Source organism: Equus przewalskii, chromosome 1, assembly GCF_037783145.1.
Source record: "Equus przewalskii isolate Varuska chromosome 1, EquPr2, whole genome shotgun sequence".
NCBI classification, from domain to species: Eukaryota; Metazoa; Chordata; class Mammalia; order Perissodactyla; family Equidae; genus Equus; species Equus przewalskii.
The window spans coordinates 140,285,192-140,312,201 of NC_091831.1; the positions used below are offsets into that span (position 1 = coordinate 140,285,192).

The 27,010-nt window shown below is 46.5% G+C and overlaps 1 protein-coding gene across 1 annotated transcript; it reads left to right on the forward strand.

Annotated features, from left to right (window-relative positions):
• HDC (histidine decarboxylase) lies at positions 1 to 21,507 on the forward strand. Its single transcript, XM_008513858.2, has 12 exons — positions 1 to 415; positions 2,494 to 2,666; positions 6,256 to 6,369; positions 7,293 to 7,415; positions 9,735 to 9,869; positions 10,123 to 10,266; positions 10,717 to 10,783; positions 11,599 to 11,761; positions 11,852 to 11,942; positions 15,675 to 15,773; positions 20,206 to 20,307; positions 20,443 to 21,507. The coding sequence occupies exons 1-12, from the start codon at positions 385 to 387 to the stop codon at positions 21,187 to 21,189; spliced, it is 1,989 nt and encodes a 662-aa protein (XP_008512080.1). The 5' UTR covers positions 1 to 384; the 3' UTR covers positions 21,190 to 21,507.
• Positions 21,508 to 27,010: the final 5,503 nt, after the last annotated feature.

Sequence of the window (27,010 nt, forward strand, 5' to 3'; positions counted from 1 at the left end):
GGCTTTGTTCTGGGCTACCCACCTGGGAGCATTGTGGAGGCTGGGGCTCTCCTGTCTGCAGCCAGGGGCAGAAAGCAGGGAGGGCTCTCTACCGTAGCACCCGGAGGCTGCCTGCAGCTTTGGGTTGCTAAGCTCACTGTTTAATTTAGAAGCGCCTTTTATCCTGGATCTCTTGACCAGCCAAAATTGTGGTCACTGTTCCCAACAAGGGCTGGGGGAGGAAGGGGTGGGATTCATTAAGCCTAGAGCAAAAGCCTTTGAAGGGCGGAGCTAAGGTGGAAGAAAGGCGAACCCTTTAAATAAAGGGCCCACACTTGCTGCCCAGGAGTGGCCTTCCGCATCCTCCAGGTCTGTCTGTTGAGAAGGAGTAGGAGCCCGAGTGAGATGATGGAACCGGAGGAGTACAGAGAGAGAGGTGAGCGATGGGCATCCCTGGCCCTCTTCCTTGCTGCCACCCCACCACTGCTGCTTGTGGTCAGCCCTGAGATTTGGGGTGTCATTTGACTGGAGTATTAGAATTGCCTTCTGAGCATTGGCTTCCGCAAAATTTTTACTGAGAAAGGAATGTGGGATCAGAATTTAAAACTTTTCTCAACCTCTCTTTCATTCTCCCTCTCATATTCCCACTCATATAGGTCCCCACTACTATGGCACGCGTTTCCTTTATACTTTCCCACAAAATAGAGGATTTGAAGTCCTGAGCCACTAAATGGAAAAATGGGATTATTCATGTTCCAAAATAGAAAAAAAATTTCCCTGAGTATTCTGTAGTCACTGCAAAATCTTTTCTTTCCTAATATTCATTTCTCTAGGTGTGAATCTATCAGGAGTGTTCTTTCATTTAGTCATTCATTCCATAAATATTTAGCGAGCAGCTACTCTCTGTCAAGGCTTGTGTGACGAGCAAAATCAAATGGTTAACCTGTTTTCAGTATGGCTGTCCTACGCGGGAAAGAGGTAGTTGCTTATAATTTCTCTCCCTGTGACTTTTTATATCCTTGTCCCCACTAGTAGGTCGCAGTGCCTGAAGTTCTTATCCAACTTTTCCTCCCTCTCCTCCTCCCAGACATAACTCACCAGGTGGTAGCAGCCTTTACACTTACATGTGCATTAGCTCCTTCCATTTCTTTCCAAAGCCACATTTAGCTGACAGCAGGTTCTCGTGGACATTTATCCTGGGCATGGAACACAAATGCATTTCGTCCTGCCTCTGGACAAGGGGAGGGCTCGGGGCAGAGCTCTCAGAGCTCTGGGGGTTTCCGCTGCAGTCACGAGAGGCATCAGGATGTGCGAAGGCTGAAGGAGAGCAAAACGAAGAGAGCAGGGTGCTGTAATCTCTGTCTCCATCACGGTTTTGTCTGGGGGCTGGTCCTGCTCATAAGAATTTTGCACCAGCTGGTGCAGAGGGAAGAAATCAGCTTCCCTCTCCTTTTCTCAATTTTGTTATTTTTTCATGGGTGGAAAAGGAGCATGGGGAGTACTAAGGAGGGATTATAGATATCAAGAGAGACAGAGAGATGAACACAGACACAGGAAGGGAGAGAAGCAGAGAGAGAGACTCAAAGAGAAAGAGAGGCACTGAATATGGAGACCCTCTCCTGAAGGAATGAAAGGGGAGAAAGAATAAATAATTTGTAGTGGCTTCCGAGTATTTGACTTGGCTATTTTTCTTCCTTATTCATTTGATAAATTTTTGGGAGCATCTAAAAAATATCCTAGGCACTGAGGTGTTGGTGGGGGCAGGAGGTCGAAGATAAAGTGATTAAGACGTGGTTCCACATCTCCCTAAGATTTCAGGCTAGCGCAGGGTTCTTAGTCTGGGCCTATGGTGGTACTTTAGGGATTTCGTGAACCTCAGAATTTATACACAAAATTGTGTGTGTGTGTGTGTAAGCCTACAGTTTTAATCAGATTCTTAAAGAAATCCATGGGTCTGAAAAAGGGCAGGAATTACTGGTCCAATGGGAATGATGAACAAGTAGGTTTTTCTCCTTAAATCAGAACCTGGCAGGGAGCTTGCCATCTGCTAACAAAGAGTATAGGGTGTGTGCGTGCGTGTGTAAGAGTATGAGTGTGTAACACTTTTTGGATATAAAGAGCCACGGCATTTCTGCTGAACTTGTAAGGTAATGAATTAATAGATGTCCTGTTTTTGACAGGAAAAGAAAGTTTGGAGAAGTGGTCAAGATTGGTAATGGATAAGGAAAGGGGGAGAAAAAAGAAATATTTTACTCGGGCGCTAGAGTTTTATGCTTTGGAGACGTTCCCTCTTGTTTGTTTGTTCATTCACACACTCCCTCCATGATTCATTCCCTCCCTCACTCATTTTTTTATTTTGAAGACAAGGCCTGTGCTGGGGCTCAGACCCCCTTCCCCACCCATGAATCCATCTTCTTCTTCACCAAGTCTCCCGGCCCTGACCGGAGGGGGCAGGCACGAATTGGCCAGGCCCAGTCAGGGGACGTGAGGCTGGTTTCCTTGCCTCCCTTGTAGGCAAACAGATGGTGGATTACATCTGCCAGTACCTGAGCACTGTGCGGGAGCGGCGGGTGACCCCAGATGTGCGGCCTGGCTACCTGCGAGCCCAGCTGCCTGAGAGCGCTCCGGAGGAACCTGACAGCTGGGACAGCATCTTTGGGGACATTGAGCGAATCATCATGCCTGGGGTGAGATACAGTCACAAGGGTGATTCTAGATTTCGGGGCATAGGATGATGAAGAAAGACCTGGGATGACCATTCACCCACTTGGCCAACACCCAAGCCCAGCTTCCGGACGTGCGGAGGGCCAGAACTTTGAAATTAGGTTTCTGAGGCCAGGTGACCTATAGTGTTGGGTGGGAATAAAGACTACATTCCAGGACCTAGTCTGACAGAAGTGTGGAAATCTAATGGGATGAGATGAGAAGTGAAAAGTGTGTCTGAGGGGAAAGGACATTGTGGATAGCAAGAAGGAGAGAGGAGGCTGGAGATAGTCCCTGAAGGCAGAGCCAGGGCCTCCCCTGCAGAATTCGGAGACACTCCAAAGGCAAGAAGGGAAGCTGAGAACACAACCCGCAAGGGCCCCCTGATTGTCGGGTGTGGTGGTCGGCTCCCTCCTTTCTCCTCCGTGAGTTGGGAACCATGTCTTTACTCACCAAGGGGAGGTCTTACAATCGAACAGCTTTTCAGGAGTAGGAAGGGGCTTTCCCTGAATCGTCTATGCTCTGTGACAAAAGGCACAACCTGGTGATAGCCAGGGGCCAGGGAACAGACAGAAGCTGACTGATGCACGGGGCTTGAGCTACAGCCTGCCGCCACGCAGTGTGACAATATCCCTGGCCACTGGAGTGAGGAGTTGTGCCAAGGTGCTCATTCCAAAAGTGCACCAGTTTTCCTCCCACAGAAGGGCTCCCTTTTGTTGGACTCCATGCCATGTGCCAGGCACTGTAGCTAGCCACATTACAGGCTGGCTTGTTTTATCCTACAGTGACCCTACGACCCCTGTTTTACAGATGAGTAAACTGAGGCTCAGAGAAGTTAATCGTCCTCCCCTAATCACAGAAGTGTGCCTGGCAGAGCCAAGATTTTAACCTAGACCAGTCTCACTCCAAGGGCTCTGCTCTTTCTCCTATGCTGGTATCTCCATCAGTGAGTGACTCAGTGCCCTAGACTGAGCCTGTGCGCCCAGGCACTGCCCTTCGCTTGTGCCCCAACACACAGGCTGCTCTCATTCTCCCTGCTGGGGCGCTGGTGTCCTGAACCGCATGTGTCCAGCAGCTCTTCCTAAAGCTGACTTGAGATTTGCTTCCACCATTTCCTAAGAGCTTTGAACTTAGATGTGACAGAAATATGCCTGGAAGTGGGGATGAAAAATTATTCAAACTCAGAAAGTGATGGCAAGTTTGTACAAAACCACATGCTCCTCTCTCTCTGACCATTCAGGCTATGTCGTAAGCATCTTTTGAAAACTTCCATATCAGCAAACCTCTGCCAAGGAGGCTAGTCCCCGCTAAGATTATCTCACGGATTTCATTCTGTAAAATGTAATCTGCTGAGGGGCTAACTGTAACTGGGTAGTGAGACTGAAGCAACTGTCAGAAGAGGCGGAAATAAGCTGATTTCATTTGGTAGACAGGAATTCCAGCAGTTGCTGAGGGTGTGGTCAAAGAGGCTCATTTCTGGACCCAGAGGTCTGTCTGTTTTGATAAGCGTTTCTCTAGCTTATCTTATCTTATTTATCTTACAAGAACAGACAATTGCCTCTTGATAGGGTCAGGGGGTGGAAGCCCTTCTCTGGGGTTTCCAAAATACTGTCGCTAAACACATCGATAATGAGGGCCCAATCGTTCATCTCATCTCGCAGGCTGCACTGGCCTCTGAGAGTCAGACTGCAAACAGTTGGCCTTTTGCTTTCTCATTTTGGCCGGCACCACACTGAAAGCTGGATGAATTTTCCCTCCCTACCACCTCTAGACACAAAGAGAAGAAAAACTGTCCTTCTGCTTTAATTCCAACCCTGGTTAGAAAAACGGCATGAACTCTTGGTGAGGGAGAGAGAGCGGCGCAGGGGAGAAGGCAGGCCACCATCCCGCTTAGGAGCTTGCACCGTGGAATCAGACAGCCCTGGGTTTCTGTCTGGGCACTGCCATCTGTCTCAATGAAGTGTGTGTGATCACGAGGGTGCTGCCTCTCTCTGCCAGCCCCAATGCTTATCTGTAAAACAGGGGTGATGGTAGAACATACCTCACTGGGCTGCTGTGAGAATTAAATAAGTTAATGCTTGGAAAGTGGAAGATCCTGTAATTACCTACACTGCCTCCTGTCTGGTGACAATCGGAGGAACAGGTTTGACTATCTAAGTGTCCAGTCAGGATATGTGACGTGTCTGTCACCATGTGATAAGTTTACTGTTAACATTAGCGCTTTACATTTTACAAGTTTCCTCCCACGCCAATCCACAGAACAACCCCAAGAGACAGGATTTATTTTATGGTGAGAAACTGAAGCGTGAGGGGAGGATCCTGGTTTTGTGGGATCTGAATTGAATACAAATTTTGGGACCCCCTTTAAGAAAAAAAGCTAAGACTGGATGGCGAAAGAGACCCATGAAAAGATGGGACTTCGGAGTTTAAGTTCATTAGTTTTGCAATAAATCAACAAGGTCACACAGCTGGTTAGAGGCAGAGGCAACCCTGGAACTTGTGGCCTTGGGCTCGAATCTTATGCTCCTTCTGCTGTGCACGCTGTCCAGGACACTGTCCTTGCACTTGAAGGGTTAAAGAAATTTGTGCATGGTAAAACATTCAGTGGAACACTAAGGTGTTGTCCCATGAATTCTCAGTAGGGTGAAACATCGAGAATGAGAGTGTTCCATGGGTTCAGGGAAAGGATCAAAGGGGGCTGGGGAGTTGGGGAAAGGTTTGTGGAGGAATTGAATATTTAATAGCTTTCTAAGAATTAACTGGTTTTGGAGGGTCATGTTTGTATGAAAAGTGCCTTCTTGTCAGAGGACACAGCACTGCTCAAAGACACGAATGCAGAAATGAACAGGGTGTGTTTGCAGAACAGTAAGAGGAAGCCAGATTAGATGATCAATGAGGCCGAGGAGCCACTGAAGATGCTTCTGAGACCCATTATAGAGGGCCCTCCCTGTCTACCTGGCTCCTCCTTACATCAGGTTTAATCTGATCATGGGCTCAGGTGTTCACTTGGAGGCAGGGGTCCCAGGCCCTTGGGCTGGCCCTTCTCCTACCCTCTCCTCGCCTCTCTCCATCCCTACTGGGAAGCTAAGGACAGCTTTGAACCCATTGACCCTGACCCTCAGCTGTGTACCCAGACAGCTCAGCGATCCATAAGACAAGACGCTTTTTGCAAAAAACTGGGTGAGACAAGCACCTGCCCTTCTGTAGTTCGGTCTCCCCTTCCTGTTATTACAAGGCAGGGGCAGTGTTGGGGATAAGCACTGGAGACTAATGCAAACACTACCATAAGCCACAACTCTGATTACTGTAGCAATTTTCGTTTTGCATATTCCTTTCTGGTCTTTGTGTATGTACAAATGCTCCACTGATGAACTATCTTAGTATGTGAGAAATGTGGATGGCAAGAACACCGTGCACATGTCATATTTTTATGGCGTTGTGTCACTTCAAAGTCTTAAAAGTGTCGGCCCATCTCTAGAGTGGGTGCTTCCGCTGGCCAGGGAGGGTCTCTGGAGGAGGGAAGCCTCCTGGACATGCCTCCCGGTGCTGCCTGTGTACCTGCTCTGCTTCTAGGTGGTACACTGGCAGAGCCCCCACATGCACGCCTACTACCCGGCTCTCACCTCTTGGCCATCACTGCTGGGAGACATGCTGGCTGATGCCATCAACTGCTTAGGATTCACCTGGGTGAGTAGCAATGGCTGTAGCTGTAACCAGTGACAATGCGGGACAGAGCAGGACGTGATATCCTGGGGCAGACATTTTTTGTCCTGGTCTCTGAACAGGATTCCAAGTTAAATATTAACAGTGACTACATTCTTTGAGCTTAAACTTTACATTAATTATCTCATTTTGTCCTTTAACCCTATGGAATCATGAGTATTGGCCTCATTTTGTAGGTGAAGAAATTGAGGCGTAACTTATCTCCCCAAGATCACACGGTTCACAGAGACAGAGATGAGATTTGGACTGAGATCTGCTTATTGCTACAGTTTGTGACCCTAATTAAGCACTTTGGTGCCTGTGGGTACAACTTCCTCTGTACTCTTGTCTTTGAGGGGTTAGGGATATGCCCTAAGACTTCCTTTAATAACCCCTTAAGCACAAATCAGCTTTAAATGTGCCAGCAATCTCCTAGAACAGCTTTATATTTTAAGCCTGAATTATTATGAGGTGTGTGCAGTGGGTGGGGAGAGTCGCTGTCTTTTCCAGGAAGGAGTGCTTTCTTCCTTAGTCCTGACACTTCCCCCTTGCCTTCAGAATGCTTCTCAGCTGGGTGTTTTAGGGGTTTGGGGAGCCAAATGGAAGCAATCATTTCTAGCGCTGTTTCTCCATAGAGCCTTGGAGTCATAGGAGAATCTACCTCACTGAGAGTAACATGAATCCAAAGCCCCACATTCTTTTCCGTTTTTGGTTTGGCAGAGGATGGGGTAGGGGTGGGGCAGAGGGCCTGACATTGATCCTACCTCCAGGGAGAAGATAAGTTAGGTTCTCATTGATAACATCAGGGCCCCGAGGAGGACCAGAGCAGAGACAGATGTGTTTCTGGGGCTGGTGGGGCATCTTGGTGTCCTGAGGCTATCTGGATAAAGTAGCTTTCCCTCTTTCAGGCTTCCAGCCCTGCGTGCACGGAGCTGGAGATGAACGTCATGGACTGGCTGGCAAAAATGCTGGGACTCCCAGAGCATTTCCTGCACCACCACCCTGGCAGCCAAGGAGGAGGCGTCTTGCAGGTGCCTCCATTGGCAAAGCTCCCCCTAGCATGGGCGCTAAGTAGTGAAAGATAAGCCGAACCCTAGCCCGGGCAATTCTCCTCTTCTCCATGTCACTCACACCACCACTATCACTGCGACCCCCATCATCATTGCCATCATCACTGTCATGATTGACACCATCATCACCGACTCCACCACTGTCATAGCACCCACCTCTGCCACGGTCACCTTTCCCACCATTGCTGCCACTCCCATCTCAACTGCCACTTTGTCTATACTGCTGTCACTACCGTCTCTACTCTTCCTTTCTTTTTTCTTTGAAAAAGATTAAAACGTCAACACATTATCACATTTCCTATATTACTTGATTCAGGTTTCTTAGTTTATAATCTGACAACTCCCTTTCCTTGTCCCATTTTACACCTTATGGTAAGTGGAAAAGAGAAGGCAAGTAGAAACTTCTTTCTTTCCCCCCATCCTACATCCAGGAGATCCTTGGCAGTGAGAGAAATTAACAACATCAATCAATTGATCTTAAATTAACAACATCAATCAATTGATCTTATCCTATAACCCTATCTTTTGGATATCTGTCAAATGATGCTTCTTCAGATATGTTTTTTTTTGTCAAGAGTAATGTAGCATAGTGAGGCTTTCTGGGTGGATCCTGTAGACCATGTACATTGCTAGGTACTTTTGCATCTGTAAACCTTGACATCCATATATGAGGGCTTGGTTCTGAGAATTTTGAGAAGCCCCAAGTTCTCGAATTCTACTCTAATGTGTAATTTTCCTGGTTTTATAATCTATAAGATAGAGATAATAATAATAATATTAATATTTCCCTCAAAGAGTGGATGTGAGGATTAAATGAATTCTTCTGTCAAATGAAAATAGCTACGCTGCCCTGAAATGAGAACTGGAAAGTTTGCTGGGCCCATTTGCTAGCTAAGTGGCTCCCTCTCTTACCCCAGTCTTGCAGCAAGATTAAAATCTGAACCTCACAAGAAAGACAAATTACTGCATGTTGTGGCCCTTTGGGTTGTTAGCGGATAGTTCTAAGTTCAGATACTATACCTTGGAGGGCATGCTAAATGTCTGCTGTACATGATTTTGCTTTTCATCTAATTATCTCGAGAATCCTGTAGGTAAATAGCATCATCCCCAATTTTTGGGATAAAAGCACTGATGCTCAGAGAGGTTGAAAACTTGCCCCAGGTCGTGCAGCCGGTAAGTGAAAGAATGATTCCAAATCAGGCCTAAATCCAAACCGTGCTTTCTCCTGTATTCATCAGCCATGTGAACATGTTTTAGTGCTGTAACCTCTCTGAGCACCAGTATCCTCATCTGTAGAAAGAAATGACAGGTATCTGTGAGAGGTTTTATGAGGAGCAAATGGGGTGACAGAAAGTGTTTTGTGAACTATGAATTGCTACACAGATGGAAGGTAGTATTATTGTTCTTACTATTCTGCTGGCTTCCTTTTTGTGGAGTAATTTCCAGCCACTGAATATCTTGTGGGATCTGATCTGTACCACTCCCTGTGACACTGTCTGCCAGGCTTTTTAGCAGGGAGCTATCAGCTGTAGGTCACCTGAAGATTTCAAGAAGCAAAGACACCAAAGCCCGACTGACTGATGAGAAAGCATTGAGATTCCCATGAGGTTGTTGAGGTGGCCCTTAGGACTCTCACAGTAATGGCCAGAGCAAAATCTTATCTAACCCTCCTTTGGAGAATCGATACTCCCACTCTGGGAGGCAGCTAAAGGGATGCTCTCCATTTTATACGTGGAAAAGTGTCTTCTGGAGGGGCAATATTAGCCAAAGGTCATGAGAGCCACTGTTAACAAAACTGAGACCAAAGTCATCAGCCTCTCACATAGGCCAGAACCTTCTCTTTTTGGCATATCCCTGGGGAAACAAACTCCATTTCTGTAACTAATAAATTGAAAGTTCTTTCTTTTAAGCAAATTTTACATGGAAGCAAACATAGCTATAAGCAGACTAGTCTCCAGCAGGGGCTGAAGTTCTCTTTTTGGTCTCTGTGGCCTCTTTCACAAAGATGTTGACATTCGGTGAAAATTTGCTTTCATTACTTCCTTGGAAAATTAGAGGAGAGAGACGTGTCCCAGGAATGCGTGGGGTGTTGTGAATAGAGAATGCAGAGTTGGGGAGGAAGGACAGCCCCTTAGGCAGGAGCTGTATACTTCCTTTGGAATAGCTGTTAAACACACACACACACACACACACACACACACACACAACCATGAAACCTGGGGGCATTTGCCAAGAGCACACAGGGAGAGGCTGCCACTGGTAATCCTTCTTCCACTACAGAGCACGGTCAGTGAGTCCACCTTGATCGCCTTGCTGGCAGCAAGGAAGAGCAAAATCCTGGAAATGAAAGCATCTGAGCCTGGGGTGGACGAATCCTCCTTAAACGCCCGGCTCATTGCCTACGCCTCTGACCAGGTGAGTTGCCCGACATGGGCCAGACCTTCAGGTTAGTGCTTGGCTTCTGGAGAGTTAGTCACTGAGCAATTTTCTCCTAGACATGAGCATGCTGGAGGTTAGGGCAGCTCAGGCCTCGGAGGTTGTCCCCAGGAGCTGCAGGGGAAGATGAACCTCAGATGTTATCTTTGATTCCCTTCGTGTGGCTTCAGCAGTTTCTGGGGCGTGCTTATCCCGGGATGACTCTGCTAACAGGTTTCTTCCGTTGTTCTAGGCTCACTCCTCAGTGGAAAAGGCTGGTTTGATTTCTCTTGTGAAGATGAAATTCCTGCCTGTGGATGACAACTTCTCGCTCCGAGGGGCTGTTCTTCGGAAAGCCATCAAGGAGGACAAGGAGCAGGGCTTGGTGCCTGTCTTTGTAAGTCAGAACATTGTTCTGAGCTTAGAACGATAGAACTGGGAGGTGAGGAAGGAATTTTGGCAGAATTCAGGTAAGTTACATGCTGCAAACAAAAGCAGAAAGGTCCTCAAATACATTGTATTTCATTGATGTGTTAGGAGATAAATTTTGTGGGTCATCATCAGCATTAAAAAAAAAGAGATATAATAGAAAATCTCAGAGTGCATTCCTGTAGCCAGACTATGTATTGTTTGATGAAATTTTTATTTCAAATACACATGTATATATGTATTAGGTTGCTATATAGAATGTATTTCTCACTGTAGGACATGGTAAAATATAGTGTGAAATACACACTGCACTGGTAGGATGAGTGGGGTAGGTAATATCTGTGATTAAATCCTTTTTCAGGCCAGATGTGTCCCACGAGCCCACCTTCTCGTGATAACTTCCTTTATCTTCCTCCAGGTCTGTGCAACACTAGGGACCACCGGGGTCTGTGCGTTTGACTGCCTGTCAGAGCTGGGCCCCATCTGTGAGTGTCTGCCCTGTCTGGCTAGGAAGATGAATAATGAATTTTAGAATGCTCCCTACAGCAAGAACATGAAACCAGCTCTATGGAATTATCTTGCCCCTCCTCAGTCAGTGCAGAGAGCGGGGAAGAGCCATCAAAGGTCACAAGTGCCTCCTCCCAGGCAGCCAGGTCACTGCTTTTCCCAGCCGTGTGACCCAGGGTTAGAGCTGCCCTCCTTTGCATCCTGTCCCAGGAGGCAACAGTGGGAGAGCTGTGGGGTTCTCACCCTCTCGCTGGTACGGGGAAATCGACTCAAAGCAGGCTCTGTCCCAAAACACAGGGCGAATGAGGCATAGTGAAATATTTTCTAGTGTAGGCTAAGAAAATGAAAAGGGCAGGGCAGGGGAAACCATGGGGGGAGATAAAGGCAGAAAAGAAACTCCAAGGTGATTGTTTAAAATCCCCAGGCAAGAAACCCACTAGGAAAGAGACATCCTCTCTCTAATGTGGGCATTAGATGCATTCACATTGCTCTCTGGGCCAGTAGGAAGTGGATTTCCGTGCCAGGTGAGAGAAGAAGGCCAGGGTGAGGTTCTGTAGGCTTTCTCTTTAGGAGGTGATGGCGTCTTATTCAGTCCCACTCCTCACACTGACTGCCCTCGGTCCCTCTATTTCCACGTGCCTTGACGTCTCATTTAGCCGGAGCAGGCCATCTTTTCCCAGCTCTTCTCTTGTAGTCCGCCAGTGAGCTGGCCCAGGCAAGAGATGCCTTTTAGCTGACTGGTGGCAACCTCCACTCGGCCCACCTCCTCACCAGGTGATGTTTGCCTCCTCAGGTGCCAGCGAGGGGCTGTGGCTCCACATTGATGCAGCGTATGCTGGCACTGCCTTCCTGTGTCCAGAGTTCCGGGGGTTTCTGAAGGGCATTGAGTATGCCGATTCCTTCACCTTCAATCCTTCCAAGTGGATGATGGTGCACTTTGACTGTACCGGGTTCTGGTGAGTGTGGCGGCCGAGCTCCCAGCCCTTGGGAAGGCCTTGCTTCCTCTGAGAGCCTGCAGCCTCTAACGCCCACTTGGAAACCCACAGGGTCAAGGACAAGTACAAGCTGCAGCACACCTTCAGCGTGAGCCCCGTCTACCTCAGGCATGCCAACTCGGGCGTGGCCACCGACTTCATGGTGAGTGGCCAGCTGGGCAGCCTCTGAGATGGAAACTGGCTGCATCTGACCCCTAAGGCTCTCCTGTTTGTTGGCTTCCGTCAGAGAGCGGCCCTCTGTGCACTCACTCCATAATATTGCCTCTGTATACCTTTGGTTTTAAGCTGTGCCTAAGTAGATAGCATGAAACCCAGGAAACTTTAAAAACTCTGGAAAATGAAATCAACCTTTGAGGCAGTATACACGTTTCTGGAATATTTGCGGTATTTTTTTTTATTCCCAGAAATGTCCTTCCTGCCACGAGTGTCCTTCCTGCCTTCTTCCTCCATTCTGGATAATCTTTCCTGCTTCCTACCCAGCAGCAGGGTAGGGTGGAGGATTTCCTTGGGTGTGGAAAGAGGCTCCTTGTCTAAACCACTTTCATCTCTTTGACCCCAGTGGAGGCCCTGTGGGAGGCTCCGTGGTGGGAGTGGGCCACGGGTACTGGATGCCTCGAAAAATTCCTGGCCTTCTCACTCGCTGCACCTCAATCTCTTGAAAGCGCCCACGTTCTCAGCCTGTCTTATCTCTTGGGGAGAATAAGTTCTTCAGATTTACTCCTCAGTTTGAAGATGAGCCCTTCCTTTAATTGTAGCGGAGACAGGGATGTAAACAAACAAGTTACATGTAAACACGACCAAGGAGAGAGAGCGGAGCAGAGTGAGACGAGCTTGGTTTGGAATGCCACACCAGCAGTGAGCTTTGGGAAACTTAGTGGACCTCTCTGACTCTTGGTTTCCTCATCTGTAGAATGGGCATAGAGGCACTGATTTCAAAGGGTATCATGAGGCTGAAATGGGAACGTACATGTAGATCACTTAGCACAATACTGAGAATGTGGCAAATGCTCAATAAATGGTAGACATGATATTCTTAAAAGCTCTTTTAGGTATTTGTTACATAGCAAAGTGGGTCAGTGTTTAAGTACTAAAGCCAGATGGCCTGAGTTTGAATCTTAGCTCCTCCATTTATGAACTTGCATGGCCTTGGGCAAATGACTTAAACTCTGTGTCTAGGTTTCCTCATCTGTAGCATGAGGGTGGTAACGATGGTGCTGGCTTCTTAGGCTTGCTGTGAGGATGAAATGAATAAGACAGTGAGGCACAGGGAGCAATGCCTGACATCAGTGAGGGTCATACTTTGTGAAGAGAGGGTTCTGTCTTTTCTCCTTGGGCAACAGAAGTGTCTTGCCCTTTTAGCCCTAAAATAGCTCCAGCATCTCCACCTCTTGATTCTGTTTGTTATTCTCCCTCGGACCAGCTCACACTTCCTTTAGATTTTGAAGCTTTTTGATTGGAATTGCAGGCAGTAAGTTTGCAGTGGTGGGGTAAGGCCCTCTTGATAAAATAGAAGGATAGTGGTTATCTCATCTCCACTGCCCCAAGGGGCAGATATTGTTGGATAACTCTAGGTTATTTTCCTGAGTGTAAAATGATGCCCATTCTCCTGTAAGTGAACTTGGACCATCATAACTTAAAAGCATTATCTTTCCCTTGCCCATTTTGAATTTCATGTTAATTTTTGTTTGTTTGTTTGTTTACAACCATAATCTCAAGATCTTCCTGTGGTCCCTTCCTCTCAGTCTGGAGATTTTACAGTGTGTTCTGTATTCTAGATAACTTATAAAAATATTAAACTTCTCCCAGCACTGGTCTGGGGGAATCTTACTATTTATATTTCTGCATCCAGAAGATGCTGCTTTATGCTTTTCCTTCCTCCACCTCTAATCTTATGGATTTAATTTTCGAGTCTCCTAACAGAAAATCCTGAAGCTGCTGTCTGATGTGGTGCTGGGGGTCTTCATTGCTGCTCTCCCCGATGCCCCAGCCTCGGGGCACCCAGATAGCTGCAGCTTTAAATAGAAGCCCAGCCATATTTGGGACGAGCCAGAATTAGAGCAGCATTCTGGGAAAGAAGACTTAAGGTCTTCATCCGTGGGGCCCCAGAGCCATCTGAAATCAGGGCTAGATTCTCTTACATCAGGAAAGTGCCCTCTCCTCTCCTGACTAGTGAGTGGGACATTGTCTTGCCGTTGGTGGCAGAGACCTGCAAAACTTGAAAGGACCAGAGCAGGCTTGGGAATGCATTGAGTTAAAGAAGAGCCATAGCGCCATTTACAAGTCCAAATTTCCTTTTCCAACAGAAAGTACTGGCCAGAACCCACCCTGCTGGGTCAGCATGTGTTGGTTTTGGAACAGTGACAAGAGGAATAACTAGGGGTACAGAAAGAGTGTGAAGAAATCAAAATTAAAATCATCTCTGCCTTTCCTTTTAATTTCCTCGTGAAATTAAGTAGCTAATTGGCTGTAATCGAATGTTTTTAGAGATGGCCCCTATAATCCATTCACTCTGCTCCCAGAGTGTCCGTCTAGTAAGTAGCGGGGTTGAAGCTTTCCCTCTTACAGAGATTTTGTCCCGTTTCCGGGTTTTGACGCCCTCTGCTGGTGAACCGAAGTCCCCAAGCTGATTCTCAGCACTAGAGTGTTTGGCTTGGAAATCAAAGGCTTAGCCCTTGATGTGAGAGACACATTGTCCATCAATAACGGGGCAATGTGCCAACTGTGTCTGGGTCAGGAAATGGGTGAAGGATGAAGGTGAGCACATTTTTGAGGATTTGGCAATCCTGTCGATGAGTAGATAAGTATTTGATGGAACAAAAATTTATTTTTAGTGAACAGAAATTGTGGTAGAAGCTTCCTGACATTTGAGGAAAAGGTCATTAAAAACCACATTACTCATCAGAATAACTGCAGATGTTTTCCAAACCCTTTGTTCTGTTTTCAGATCTGAGAAATTGATTTGAAATTGGTTTGAAATTTTTCAGGTGCCTGCAACCGTGGACTTTAAGCTCTGTTGAATTTGGTCACCAGGAGCAAAGGGTCAATTTTAGTTTAACAGAGGCTGAGAGGCGGATGCTCATTTGAAATCTGAAAGCTGGAGGGATGCCTCCTGAGGGCACAGGAATGTCACAGGAAAAATCAGGACAGGGCAGTGAGATGAAATAATGATCATCTTGGTTCTAGACAGAAATACTACTGTGATCTGTAGCTCAAATTTTTATCATCTCCTTAGCCAACACTTGCTGACAACTTCCTCTGAGGCTCTGTGAATCTCTTCACATGCTGCCCTGGGGGTTGCTGTTGGTTCTCTGTCTCACAAGGAGCCAGTGAGGAGGCAATGCCCAAGGTCACGGCTGGTGACTGGCAGAGCTGGAGGAGAGACCCAGGTCTGTGGGCTCCAGCATCTGAGCTCTTGACTACTATACTTTACATTTTGGGGGAGGATAGAAATATATTTATTTTATAGAAATAAAATAGAATAGAAAATAAATTTATTTTCTGCTATTCAAAGAACTTAGACTCTTCTAGAGAAAAAAAAAATGTATTGACCTTATCCTGAATTTCAGCCTGGGTTGAAATGTTTAAAGCAGCATTTAAAGCAAGGCATCTTGTCTTTGGTTCAGGGTCATGGACTCGATTTCCACTTGTCCTGCTCTTAGACAAGGGTGTGTTGGCCAGCTTCACCAGGATTTGGTCACATGATGGGGTAGGCTTTGGATAATTTGCCTTAGCTTCTCCTTAGCAACATCTTCGGGAGTCACGGTGACATCGTCCATCCCTGGAGGGCTGGGCAGACTACGGATGATAAAACCCAGGAGTGCATGAGGGAGCAGGTGCCCTTGTCTAACGCTGGGCACTGTGTTCTCTGTTCTAGCACTGGCAGATCCCCCTAAGCCGACGGTTTCGCTCTATTAAACTCTGGTTTGTGATTCGGTCCTTCGGGGTGAAGAATCTTCAAGCCCACGTCAGACACGTATGTAGTGCACAGACTATGGGCTGAGCCCGGGTTTGCTTTGTGTCCTAGTGGGGAGGAAGGCTGGCCTCTGCTTTGCAGACCTGCCCAGGGAACCTGCATTGTATGCGCAGGTGTCTGGGTCTGTTCCCGGGCTCCTGGGACTCCATCATTTAGGCGCCATCTCTTTTTTAGCTAGAGGATCAGTGAGCAGGACATGACACCGAGGGCTGCCTGGCACCTGTCCCTCTTGCCTGAGTGTCTCACTGTTCCTTTTGCTATCACTGAGCCTGGGGAATGATAGCCTGAGAGCCTGGTTCGCAGAGAGAGAAAGAGAAAGTAAATCAAAGGGCAGCATGTGTGGCCAGGCTAGGAGCATATCTTGTCTAGAATTACCCCGATTGTCACGGCTGTCTGAAAATTTTAGTCGCTATTATGGTTATGCCTGAAACCTGGCTCTCCTGGCTTGGCCAGGTAGACCTACTAAGTCTGGAACAAACACCCCTGCATTGTGTCAAGAGGTATTTATTGAAGGACTATTTGGTACAATTTATTTAAACTCAATTCAACAACAGCCACAAAATTATTGTGCTAGGAAAGCGGCCCAGAGGTAAATGAGACAAACATAGTCCCACTGTCATATTCTTCATGGAAAGGGTAGGACCTAACCAAGAACTTGCCTAGCAGCGTTTTTCTTTCATTTGTACAAGCACCTATGCAAAAGATAATGTCATCGGTGAAAGCAGCCGGGTACATCCAAAGACACTGTCCTTTATTACTGCGTGTCTTTCCCCTTCCACCTTGCCCCTAGGGAAAGAAACACAATACAAAATGAAACGGTGGAAGCAGGAGCTGTGATAACTATGACTGGTTTACTCTTGGCAATTTTACATTGTAATCAACGTCAAGGTGTTTGCGAACTGGATGTTTATCAGTGAGTGGCTGTACCCAGCATATTGAGGGACGTTGGGCACATTGTGCTTTCCCTAGATCCTCAGACTCAAGACTGGAGGGTTGTGCTGGGGAATGAGGCAATGGAGGTTACAAGTAACCAGGAAAACTCTTTCCCTGACAACTTAGGACTGGATATCACCGTGCAGGTGCTGGCCAACTTCCCGAAATGCTGCCTTTTGCAAGTCAAACACCTGACCTCCCATCAGTTCCCCCATTGCCTACACTAGGCCCGCTCTCCTGGGCCTGGCCTTCAAGGAGCTGATTATCAGCCTCTATTTGAGCTCAAGCTTCTCACTGACCCTTTCCAACTCCATCCTCAGTCTGCCTCCGCACCTTCGCCTGTGTGTTGCTCTCCCTTCTCCAAATGTGCTAGTGGATTAGGTTCTGCTTCTGCCACAAGCTTCCCTGACTATTCCCTCTGCCCTAGTCTCAGCTTCCTTGGCATTCCTAGGATCACCTACTCAAGCACACTTACAAAACTGACCTCAAAAGACTACCAGTGTCCCATAATAGTAAGGGGTGGAACTAAAACAAAGTTGTTGGATATGAATTAGTTTTATCTCTTCAACTTGACTGCGATCAAAATTGTTATTACTTGAATAGTGCCTTAAATTAAAACAAAGAACTTAAAGTGTTTCATGAGATTCTTACAGCAAGGCTTGGGGTGGTCACCCTGATCAGCCCCAGTTTATAGGTGAGACTCAGGAGATGGCGATTGCCCTGCTCAAGAGTGGAGGGCATCCTTTCTTCACAGTTCTGGGCTATCTTCTACTATGTGAGCCCTTGAAGGTTATAGAAAACCAAGTCGTGTACCTCTCTGTTATACAGCTTTAGAGAATGGGATCTGGGTTTGAGTTTTTAGTTCTACCCTTTACTATTTGGTGACCTTAGGCAAATTACTTAATCTTTCTATGTTTCTTTTCCTAATTTATAAAGTGGGAAAATGATAATACCTCACTCAAAGGCTTAGTGTAATGATTAAATGAGATAAAACATATAAAGTCCCTACTTAGCACAGGACCTAATACTTGACTAAGTACTCAGTGAATATTTCCTCTTCTCCTTTCTCTTCCTCCTCCTCCTCCTTTTCTTCTGCTTCTTTCTCCTCCTTTTCCTCCTCCATTTTTTCCTTCTTCTAATCATAATAAGTCATCATCATCATCATCAACATCATCATCATCATCTCCTATCACCTACGCTAGGGACTGGTAACCTTTCAATGTAAAAGGCAGGTAGTAAATATTTTTAGCTTATTTCTAAAGAACTTTATTTACAAAAATAGGTAGGGGTGCTGTACTTGGCCTGCGTGCTGTAGTTTGCCCAGCCCTGACCTAGAGTGGGACCGGGTACTGGTAGCAGTGCTGCTTTCATCACCCACGAAGGTGGTTTCTGGTGGCGGGGATGTCACCTGTGCTGTCTCCCTCTCCCCTGGCTCTGCTTTTATCTCGTTGCAAACACCCTGTGTTGTAGGAGGCAGCAGAGCATGGTGGGAGGAGAATGTGCTTGACGACCAGGAGACCTGCATTCTGTCACTTGTACCTTGGGGAAGTCACTTTCCCTTGGCTCTTCCTAGAAAATGAAGAGGTCGAACCAAGATGACTTCTGGGTCTCTTTCCTTGCTCAAAAGCATCAGTTTCGTGGTCCTTAGCTAGCCTGATTCTGGGTCTGTACCTGAGATGTCTTAATGGTACTCAGGTAGCTTTAAGAAAAATTTACTCAGAAAGATACAGAATTGGCAGGGCAGGTGGGTGGAAATGGACTGGAGGGAAGGAGATACAGGGGAGAATCATGACAAAATTAGAAAAGGAATTGCAGACATAGAAAACAGCTAGGAAACAGTTAGCAGGGTGCTTTCCTTGAGAGAGAGCCTTAGGACTTGAAAATGGAAAGTTCTTTGGCAGGGACTGGAGACTATTTTAAACAGACCGGGCAGTGAAGAGAGGAAGAAGGGGTTCTGGACGAGCATTGTAGCCACTTGTTGCATCATGATGGAAGACATGATTAGCCAAATCCCTGGGCTTTCCCTGAAAGAGAGCAGCAGGTGTGAGAAGAAGGTGATAGCAATTACTCAGCAAATCTTTCATGGAGATCCTTCTGGATGCTTGGAGAAATTTTAAAAAAATGAAAGAAAAGGCAAATCTTGTCCTGTTTGGTTAATATTCCTAGATAAAAACAAACAGGAAATTTAAAAAATGACAAACTTCAGTGAAAGATTAATATGGTACAAAGCTTTAAAATTATTTTTTGATTGTAATGTAATATACGTAATACAAAATTTAATTTTAACTTTTTTTTTCTGAGGAAGATTCAGCCTGAGCTAACATCCATGCCAATCTTCCTCTATTTTCTTTCAGTGTGTGGGCCACCACCACAGCATGGCTGCTAACAGAGTGGCGTAGGTCCACACCCAGGAACAGAACCTGGGCTGCCAAAGTGGAGTGCGCTGAACTTAACCACTAGGCCACTGGGTCTGGCCCTCTAATTTTAACTATTTTTTTTTTAAAGATTGGCACCTGAGCTAACACCTGTTGCCAATCTTCTTTTTCTTTTTTTCTCTCCTTTTTCTCCCTAAAGCCATCCAGTACATAGTAGTATATTCTAGTTGTGAGTGCTTCTGGTTGTGCTATGTGGGACGCCATCTCAGCGTGGCCTGATGAGTGGTTCCATGTCTGTGCCCAGGATCTGAACTGGTGAAACCCTGGGCCTCCGAAGCAGAGCATGCAAACTTAACTATTTGGCCACTGGGCTGTCCCTCGAATTTTAACCATTTTTAAGTGTACAGTGCAGTGGCATTAAGTACACTAGTAAGGTGTGCAACCATCACTACGATCTATTTCCAAAACTTTTTCCACCATTTCAAGCAGAAACTCTGTACCCATTAAACAGGTGCAAAGCCTTCTCCACGGTGTAAGTGGGGATGATATGTAAAAACATGTACTTTGTGGAATGTTAGAAAAAAGGAGATGAAAGGGCATTTGAGGTGATAAGGTTTGAGAGGAAGGGAAAGATGTAGGCTTAGGATGGGGGCAAGGCTGTCCAGAGCCCACATGGTGCCCTATGTGTAGTAGAAACAAGCATCTCTTCCTCTGGGCACACGCAGCCCGGGTGAGGCACCCAGCTGGGAATGCAGGGCATGGGCTGGGTTTCGGCTCTCACTTGCCCCCTCTGCCAGTCAAGAAGCTGTGAAGCCGGGACATGAGGACAGATTGCCTTGATTGCAAAGCACATGCCTTCTGGTTCTGGGGGTGAGTTGAAAGAGGGCTCTGAGACATGAATTCTCAAGGTGGATCTGATACGACAAGACACAGGGAGCCATTGGAGGTTCTCCAGCTTGGAATACGAGCAAAGCCAAGCGGAGAAGAAAACCAGGCAGAAGCTATTCAGGTCTCTATGGTTCAAAGGTGATCTGGTTTAAACCCATTTAGCAGTGTGAAAGTTTATGCATAGTTGTCCCTTGCCTGATTATTGATCTCAGTTCTCTCTCTATTTACAATTCTAGGGCACTGAAATGGCTAAATATTTTGAATCTCTGGTCAGAAAGGACCCTTTCTTTGAAATTCCTGCCAAGAGGCACCTTGGCCTGGTGGTTTTTCGTCTAAAGGTAATGCCATCTTCCACAGTCTGTGATGATGTTATTTGGTGATCATTTGGCATCTTGGAAACATAAATGCTGGGCTTCTGGGGATGCTTCTAGAGGATGTGATACAGACTTCACTTCTCTTTATCCTTCAAACAGGGTCCTAATTGTCTCACAGAAAGTGTGTTAAAGGAAATAGCGAAAGCTGGCCGTCTCTTCCTCATCCCGGCCACTATCCAGGACAAGTTGATCATCCGTTTCACTGTGACATCCCAGTTCACCACCAGGGATGATATCCTGAGAGACTGGAATCTCATTCGAGATGCCGCCACTCTCATTCTGAGGCAGCATTGTACTTCCCAACCTAGCCCTCAGGGCGAGAAACTCATCCCCCAAACCAGGAGCCCCAGAGCCTTGGCCGATGAAATGTGCCTTCCATCTGTCAATGGGGCAGGAGATGACTCAGCCCAGACCAGGAAGATCATCAAACAGCCTCAGCGTGTGGGAGCCAGTCCTGTGAGAAGGGAAGACAGCCGCCATCTTGAAACCCTGCCGGACCCACTTGATGACTGCTTTTCAGAAGAGGCTCCAGATGTTACCAAGCACAAGCTGTCCTCCTTCCTGTTCAATTATTTGTCCGTACAGAATAAGAAGAAGGCAGTGCGCTCCCTCAGTTGCAATAGTGTGCCTGTGAGTGCTCAGAAGCCACTGCCCTCAGATGGCTCTGTGAAGAATGGGGGCTCCTCCCGGGTCAGAATCTTCTCTAGGTTTCCGGAAGAGATGATGATGCTAAAGAAGAGTGCCTTCAAAAAACTAATCAAGTTCTACAGCGTCCCCAGCTTTCCTGAATGCAGCTTTCAATGTGGGCTCCAGCTGCCCTGCTGCCCTCTGCAGGCCATGGTTTAGAACAGGGGCTTCAGCCAGAGTCCACGGATGTGTTTCAAGGAGTCTCTGAACCCCTCAAAATTGTATGCTGAATTCGTGTGCTTATGTGTATGTGCATTTTTCTTGAAAGAAAGCCTATAATTTTGATCAGATTCTCATAGGGGTTCATGACTCAGGATAGGATACTGATGGAGAATTTAAGCCAGCACAGTCCAGAAGGTTCCAGTAGGCTGGCCAAAAAGAAAGGGTCCAGGGTAGTATACTGGCAGGTAGTGTCCATGGCTCAGCTTGTGACATGAAATATAATGTAGAAATAAATTGTGCTTTTCCCTGAAAAAAGCATATGCTGTGTCACTTAATTATGTCACCGAAACATTGATTAATTAACTAGGGCATGTCCTGGAGACTTAATGCATATACTTATGGATTCTGCTTTTTAGGATGCTGAAGATTTGAATTTAACTGTGAAAAAAAGAGTTTGGAGGAACCCTTGGTATGAAGAAGGCAGGCAGCTTGAGTCAGGCACTGTGGCTTACAGTTTATCAATGAGGAAACCGAGGCCCCAGGTCACACAGCTTGTGAGTAGGCAAACCCAGATCTCTGTCTTTGATAAAGTTCAGGCTATTACACCACATTGTGTTGTTCAAGGCTGTACTTGATTAGAAGCTCACGTAGGCCCCTCCAGTCCTTTGGTGCATTTAAATGTTCCCTCTCTAGGTTTGGAATTCTTGCATGTCCCCCTTTTTTTTTGGACCCTGTAGTCAAATAAAATATGTGCTCACAGGCAGCTTGCCCATGGTTGGTTTATAAGCCAAAAAATCATTTTCTTCCCATTTCAGACGGTACTTTTACAGGGAGTGGTTCTGAAATTGGTTATATTAACAGGGTCAAAGGTAAAGCCAGATATTAGTAAAGAGGTAAGGACAAGTTTTAATCAGTAATAACTATTGCAGAAGGGAAAAGAGTCCAGCAAGAACTGGACTCAACTTCGACTTATGCAGAAGTCACTGGGCATTTTTTAAATTAAAAATTTTTTTTTTTTTGGTAAGGAAGATTGTCCCTGAGCTAACATCTATTGCCAATCTTCCTTGTTTTGCTTGAGGAAGATTGTCCCTGAGCTAACATCTGTGCCAGCCTTCCTCTGTTTTGTATGTGGGATGCCTCCACAGCATGGCCTGATGAGAAGTGTGTAGGTCTGCACCCAGGATCTGAACCTGTGAACCCCAAAGCAGAGCCAAAGCAGAGCATGCAAACTTAACCACTATGCCACCAGACTGGTCCCGAGGTCACTGGGCATTTTAAAAGGAGAATGAGGGATCAGCGAGGGGTGCGAGCAGGGGCTCAGCAGAGTCAGGGAATTGAAAAAATTACAAAAAGCAGGAAGAGAGGGTTGGTCCACGTGAAACCCATCTGGGGTTGCTAACTGACACTAATCAAAGTTCGACTCCTACCCTCCCACAGAGACTGGAGACAGAGGCCCCAAATTCAGGTGTTTGCTGGAACAAGCAATAAATTCTTTTGGCAGCCTTGAGTTTTTGCAGACAGGCACTTTAAGGGGAACTATGGTCATCCTGGTGTTGTGGCCTTGAGCTGTTAGAAACTATGTCAGTGTTTGTTCAAGTCTTTATAGGCCAAGGTTGAGGACTAGCAGGGAAGAGGGCTCCGAGGAGCCTGGCTAGAGTCTGGTTAAGGAGAGAATCTTTCCTAAGAGCTTAAAGCTTCATGTTGCCCCTTGTTCTCTATCAGTGGTCCCTGAAATTTGCTGCAGCCTAGAATCGTCTGGGAGTCTTTTAAAACCATACTGATGCCTGGCTCCCACTCCCAGAAATCTTGATCTAATTGGTATGGGTGGGCCTGGGCTTTGGGATATTTGACAGCTCCCCAAGTGATTCCAGCATGTAGCAATGTTTGGGAAGCCCTGCTCTAGAGTCACTTGCTATTCCAAGAAGCCTTGGCATCTCCAGCTGCTTCTCATGCATGTTCAAACTTGAGAAGCATGACTCTAAGCTGGTGGTTCTCAAACTGAGCCTGCATCAGAATCACCAGGACGGCTTGTTGAAACAAGATTGCTGGACCTTTGCCCAGTAGTTCTGATTCAGTAGGTCTGGAGCGAGGCCCGAGAATTTGCATGTCTGACAAGCTCCCAGGTGATGCTGATGCTGCTGGTCCAGCCCACACTGTGAGAACCACTAGTCTATGAAGATGTTGTGTCTTCCTGTAAGGGCTGGATGGGAGCTTAGCCATGTCAATGAGCTGTGTGACTTTTGGCATGTACTTAACCTCCCAGGCTTCAGTTTTTTCTTTTACCAGATAAAGAGGTTTGACTAGACACTCTCCAGGATTTCTTTTAGCTTTGCTGTAGCAAATAATATGTACATGTGTATCTAGTAAATAGATATGCACTGTTAACATGGATTTTCAAGCTTTGTGCTGGGTATTTCCTGGGGCCAGCACTTTGAGTCACTCCAGGTCTAAGATCCGAGCCTCAGTTAATAAAGATAATCCAGTTCTGAGGAACTGAATTACACTAAGCACACACTATATGTAACTCAGGATGCATTTTCTTTATGTCAGTGGTTCCCGGAATGTGGCCCCTGAACAACAGCATCAGCACCACTCGGGAATTTGTTAGACAAGCAAATTCCAATTCCAATTCCAACTCTGGTGAATGGGTCCCAGCGGTCTGTGTTTGACCGAGATTTCCAGGTGATTCTCAATGCTCAAGTTGGAGAATCACTGCTGTGCGTGAACTAGAAGACTCAGATCATCTCTGTAGCTAATCTTCTCTGCCTCCTCCCGCCCACCCCCCAGCCCTTAGAAAAGCTTGCATGGGGAACCAGATGTTTATCAGGGTTGCTGGATGCAAAAGCAACAAATAACTATGGCCTACTATGTGCCAGGCACCGTGGATAGAACGATGAGCAAGATAGACAGAATCTCTGCCCTCATGGATCTTACAGCTTCATAGAAGCATGACATCTGTGCAAAGGAAAATTGATGATCATAATGGAATGTACCATCAGCTATATATGACGCCCTGTGCACTCTGGGGAGATAGCAACCACGCTGACTAGAAGACCTGTGTTGGCCAGCCAGCCCACCTCCCCTCGAACAGTGGGGCGCTGATGCTAAGCTCCACCTTCTTTCTTGTTAGCTGCCTCTTTGCAGACTTCATGCAGCCCCACCAACTGTAATGACAAAATAATTATTGTTGACAAGTTAAAACACAAGCAGAAGACTCTGGCCTTCCTTCTAGGCGTCTTTCCAGTCAGCTTTCCTTGAAGTTCTGACCTGACTTCCTAGATAGAGGCTTGGAAAACTCCATCACACTAGTGATGAGCTCACATCTGGGTCTACGGCAGGCACCCACTAAATGACTGTAGAGTGGATGTAAGAGTGAGAAACACATTTAACAAATCTTCTCTTAGGGTGGCTGACTGCACCTGGTTCATCATATCCATTTTTATCCTGATTCCTATTATCTTCCATTTCAGATGCTGACATTTCCTAGTTTTACCCCCAAATTATTTTGATGCCTGTAGCATCCTATCTATGCGCTGATTCTATGTTTCCAAACAATACACTTGAAATCAGAGAACTATTGAATGATTTACATGGAGATAGCATATGTTTTAAAAAATATATTCATTTGTACTTTCAAATGAAGATGACTTGTACAGGTATTTCTATGGGCACAATTTCTCACCCTTTAAAAAGAGAAGAGTCTTTAAAAAGTTGATTGTCTGTCACAGGTAATGGGTTATGCTGTTTACACATATGCAAACCCAGGTATTGGGATTCTGTGCTGGAACCTCTATCCCTCACAGTGGAGCTGTGGTACCTCAGTCACAGAGGGCTGGGGACGGGGGAGGCTGAGGAGGCCCTCAGGCTGGGACGGAGAGTTTCTAACTGGAAAGTCTAAAATGTGGCTCAAAGGTGATCAGGCCTCAGCAGGTTTTGGCTACTGGAAAACTAATGTTCTGGCTAAGGGTGTCAGTCCTGACCTCTCTTCTGAAAAATGGCCCTGTCGGGGCCGGCCCAGTGGCACTGCAGTTAAGTTCGCACGTTCTGCTTCGGTGGCCTGGGGTTCGCTGATTCAGATCCCGGGTGCGGACATGGCAGTGCTTGGCAAGCCATGCTGTGGTAGGCGTCCCACATATAAGGTAGAGGAAGATGGGCACGGATGTTAGCTCAGGGCCAGTCTTCCTCAAAAAAAAAAAAAGAAAAAGAAAAGAAAAGAAGAGGTTTAGCAGCAAATGTTAGCTCAGGGCTAATCTTCCTCAAAAAAAAAAAAGAAAAAGAAAAAAAGCCCTACGACATAGAACGATGTCACTGCTTTAACAGAACCTCTGCTGACAACCGGGTTCACTTTCACAAGATTCCAGTAACACCACTGCACAATGTGATATTCTCAAAAACTAAGGTTGTGCTATCCCCCATCACTCAGGTTGAAATTCTCCCTGGGAGATCAATAAAGCAAAGGCAGAAATACTCAGAATTTTGTGAAAATTCCCAAGCAATAATCATTCTAAATTACTGGCAAAATTCCCAAAGATGCAGTGACATCCAGAGTTTTCCTGACGCCCTCCTTAAGTCATTCATGCATGATAAGTGCTCAGGAAACGTTTATTGTTGGGCATCACGAGCGGGGGCAGGGATTCTGGTCATGACTCCTTAGGAGGCACCTAAAAGAGTGGAGAGAGTTTAAAAACTGTTTCTAGTATTGTGTTGGGTGGGGGGGTGGTGACCTCTCTTGTCATATATTATTGAGGATCCCTGCATATGTGTGCCTGGGGTCTTGGGTCTAAGCTGGGGGAGAATTGGGGCTCCTTGCCAGCTCCCGGTCATCTGAGGATGTCCTCTAGGAAAAGAAACTCCACCTCTTTTAGGGAGGCCGGGGCGAACGTGGGTCACACTTTCTGGATGTGGACTTTGTGACCATGATGCTCCTGGGGCCCTGGACAAGCTCTAGTTAGGAACATGTTGTCCTGAGTGCCGCCACCAAAGACCTGCTCCTGGAAGGCTGTGTGTGCACATGCAGGGGTTAAGGAGTTCTACTCAGGAAAGGAGGCAGCTGAGTGTGAGGAGAAAGAGCCAGTCTGGAAGAGCTCCTCAAAATTCACAAACCTTCCTGTGTCACGGGAGGGCCTGGCGTCCTTGACCAGGCTCTCTGGCAGGAGACTGGCGGTGGAGTGGAACCAGCTCAGGTCTGAGGAGCATGCGGGACTATGGGTGCTAACTGGAGATCTGGGACTTCTCCGGTACACAAATTTTGAGATTTTACATTTAAAAAACTGGGAGAGTCACATACTAGATTTCTGTTTTCTAAATTATCAGAAGATCCTGGAAGTACCTGAGCTGTACAGCCTTGTGACAATAATCAGCTGACTGAAGCGGAGTAGTGGCTGTCCCCAGGTTTGCCACATTCATTTGTGACCTGCTTCTCTCATCCACATTACCAATGTGAATCCTGAAGACACTTGAGTTTGCAGCCCTTGATGTAGCTCAAACATACTTACTGAACACCTTTTATGCACAGAACTCTGTTGCTGTAGACTTAGGTTCCTTCAAAGACCATGGGTGGCATTATCACTTGTTGGATAATGATGCTTGTAGATAGTGGCCAGGATGCTATTAGGTGGGGAGAGCTGGCCTTACACTGGAGCTGGACTTCCATTGGGTTGCTCATGGTGACCCAACCCCCTCACCTCCCAACTCCTTGCCATTTTTTATCTAGAATGCCATTATCATTCTGGGTGGGGCACCTGTGGAAAGTTAGCAATGAGGCAGTCAGGCTCAGGGATTGCATTTAGAATATAGTCAAGAAAGAGAGAGTGCCATC

Coding starts and splice junctions, on each gene's coding strand:
- HDC (XM_008513858.2), top strand. CDS start 385: ATGATGGAACCGGAGGAGTACAGAGAGAGAG. Junction 7,416..9,734: donor AAGGAGGAGGCGTCTTGCAG/GTGCCTCCATTG, acceptor CTTCCACTACAG/AGCACGGTCAGTGAGTCCAC. Junction 15,774..20,205: donor TTCAAGCCCACGTCAGACAC/GTATGTAGTGCA, acceptor TTACAATTCTAG/GGCACTGAAATGGCTAAATA.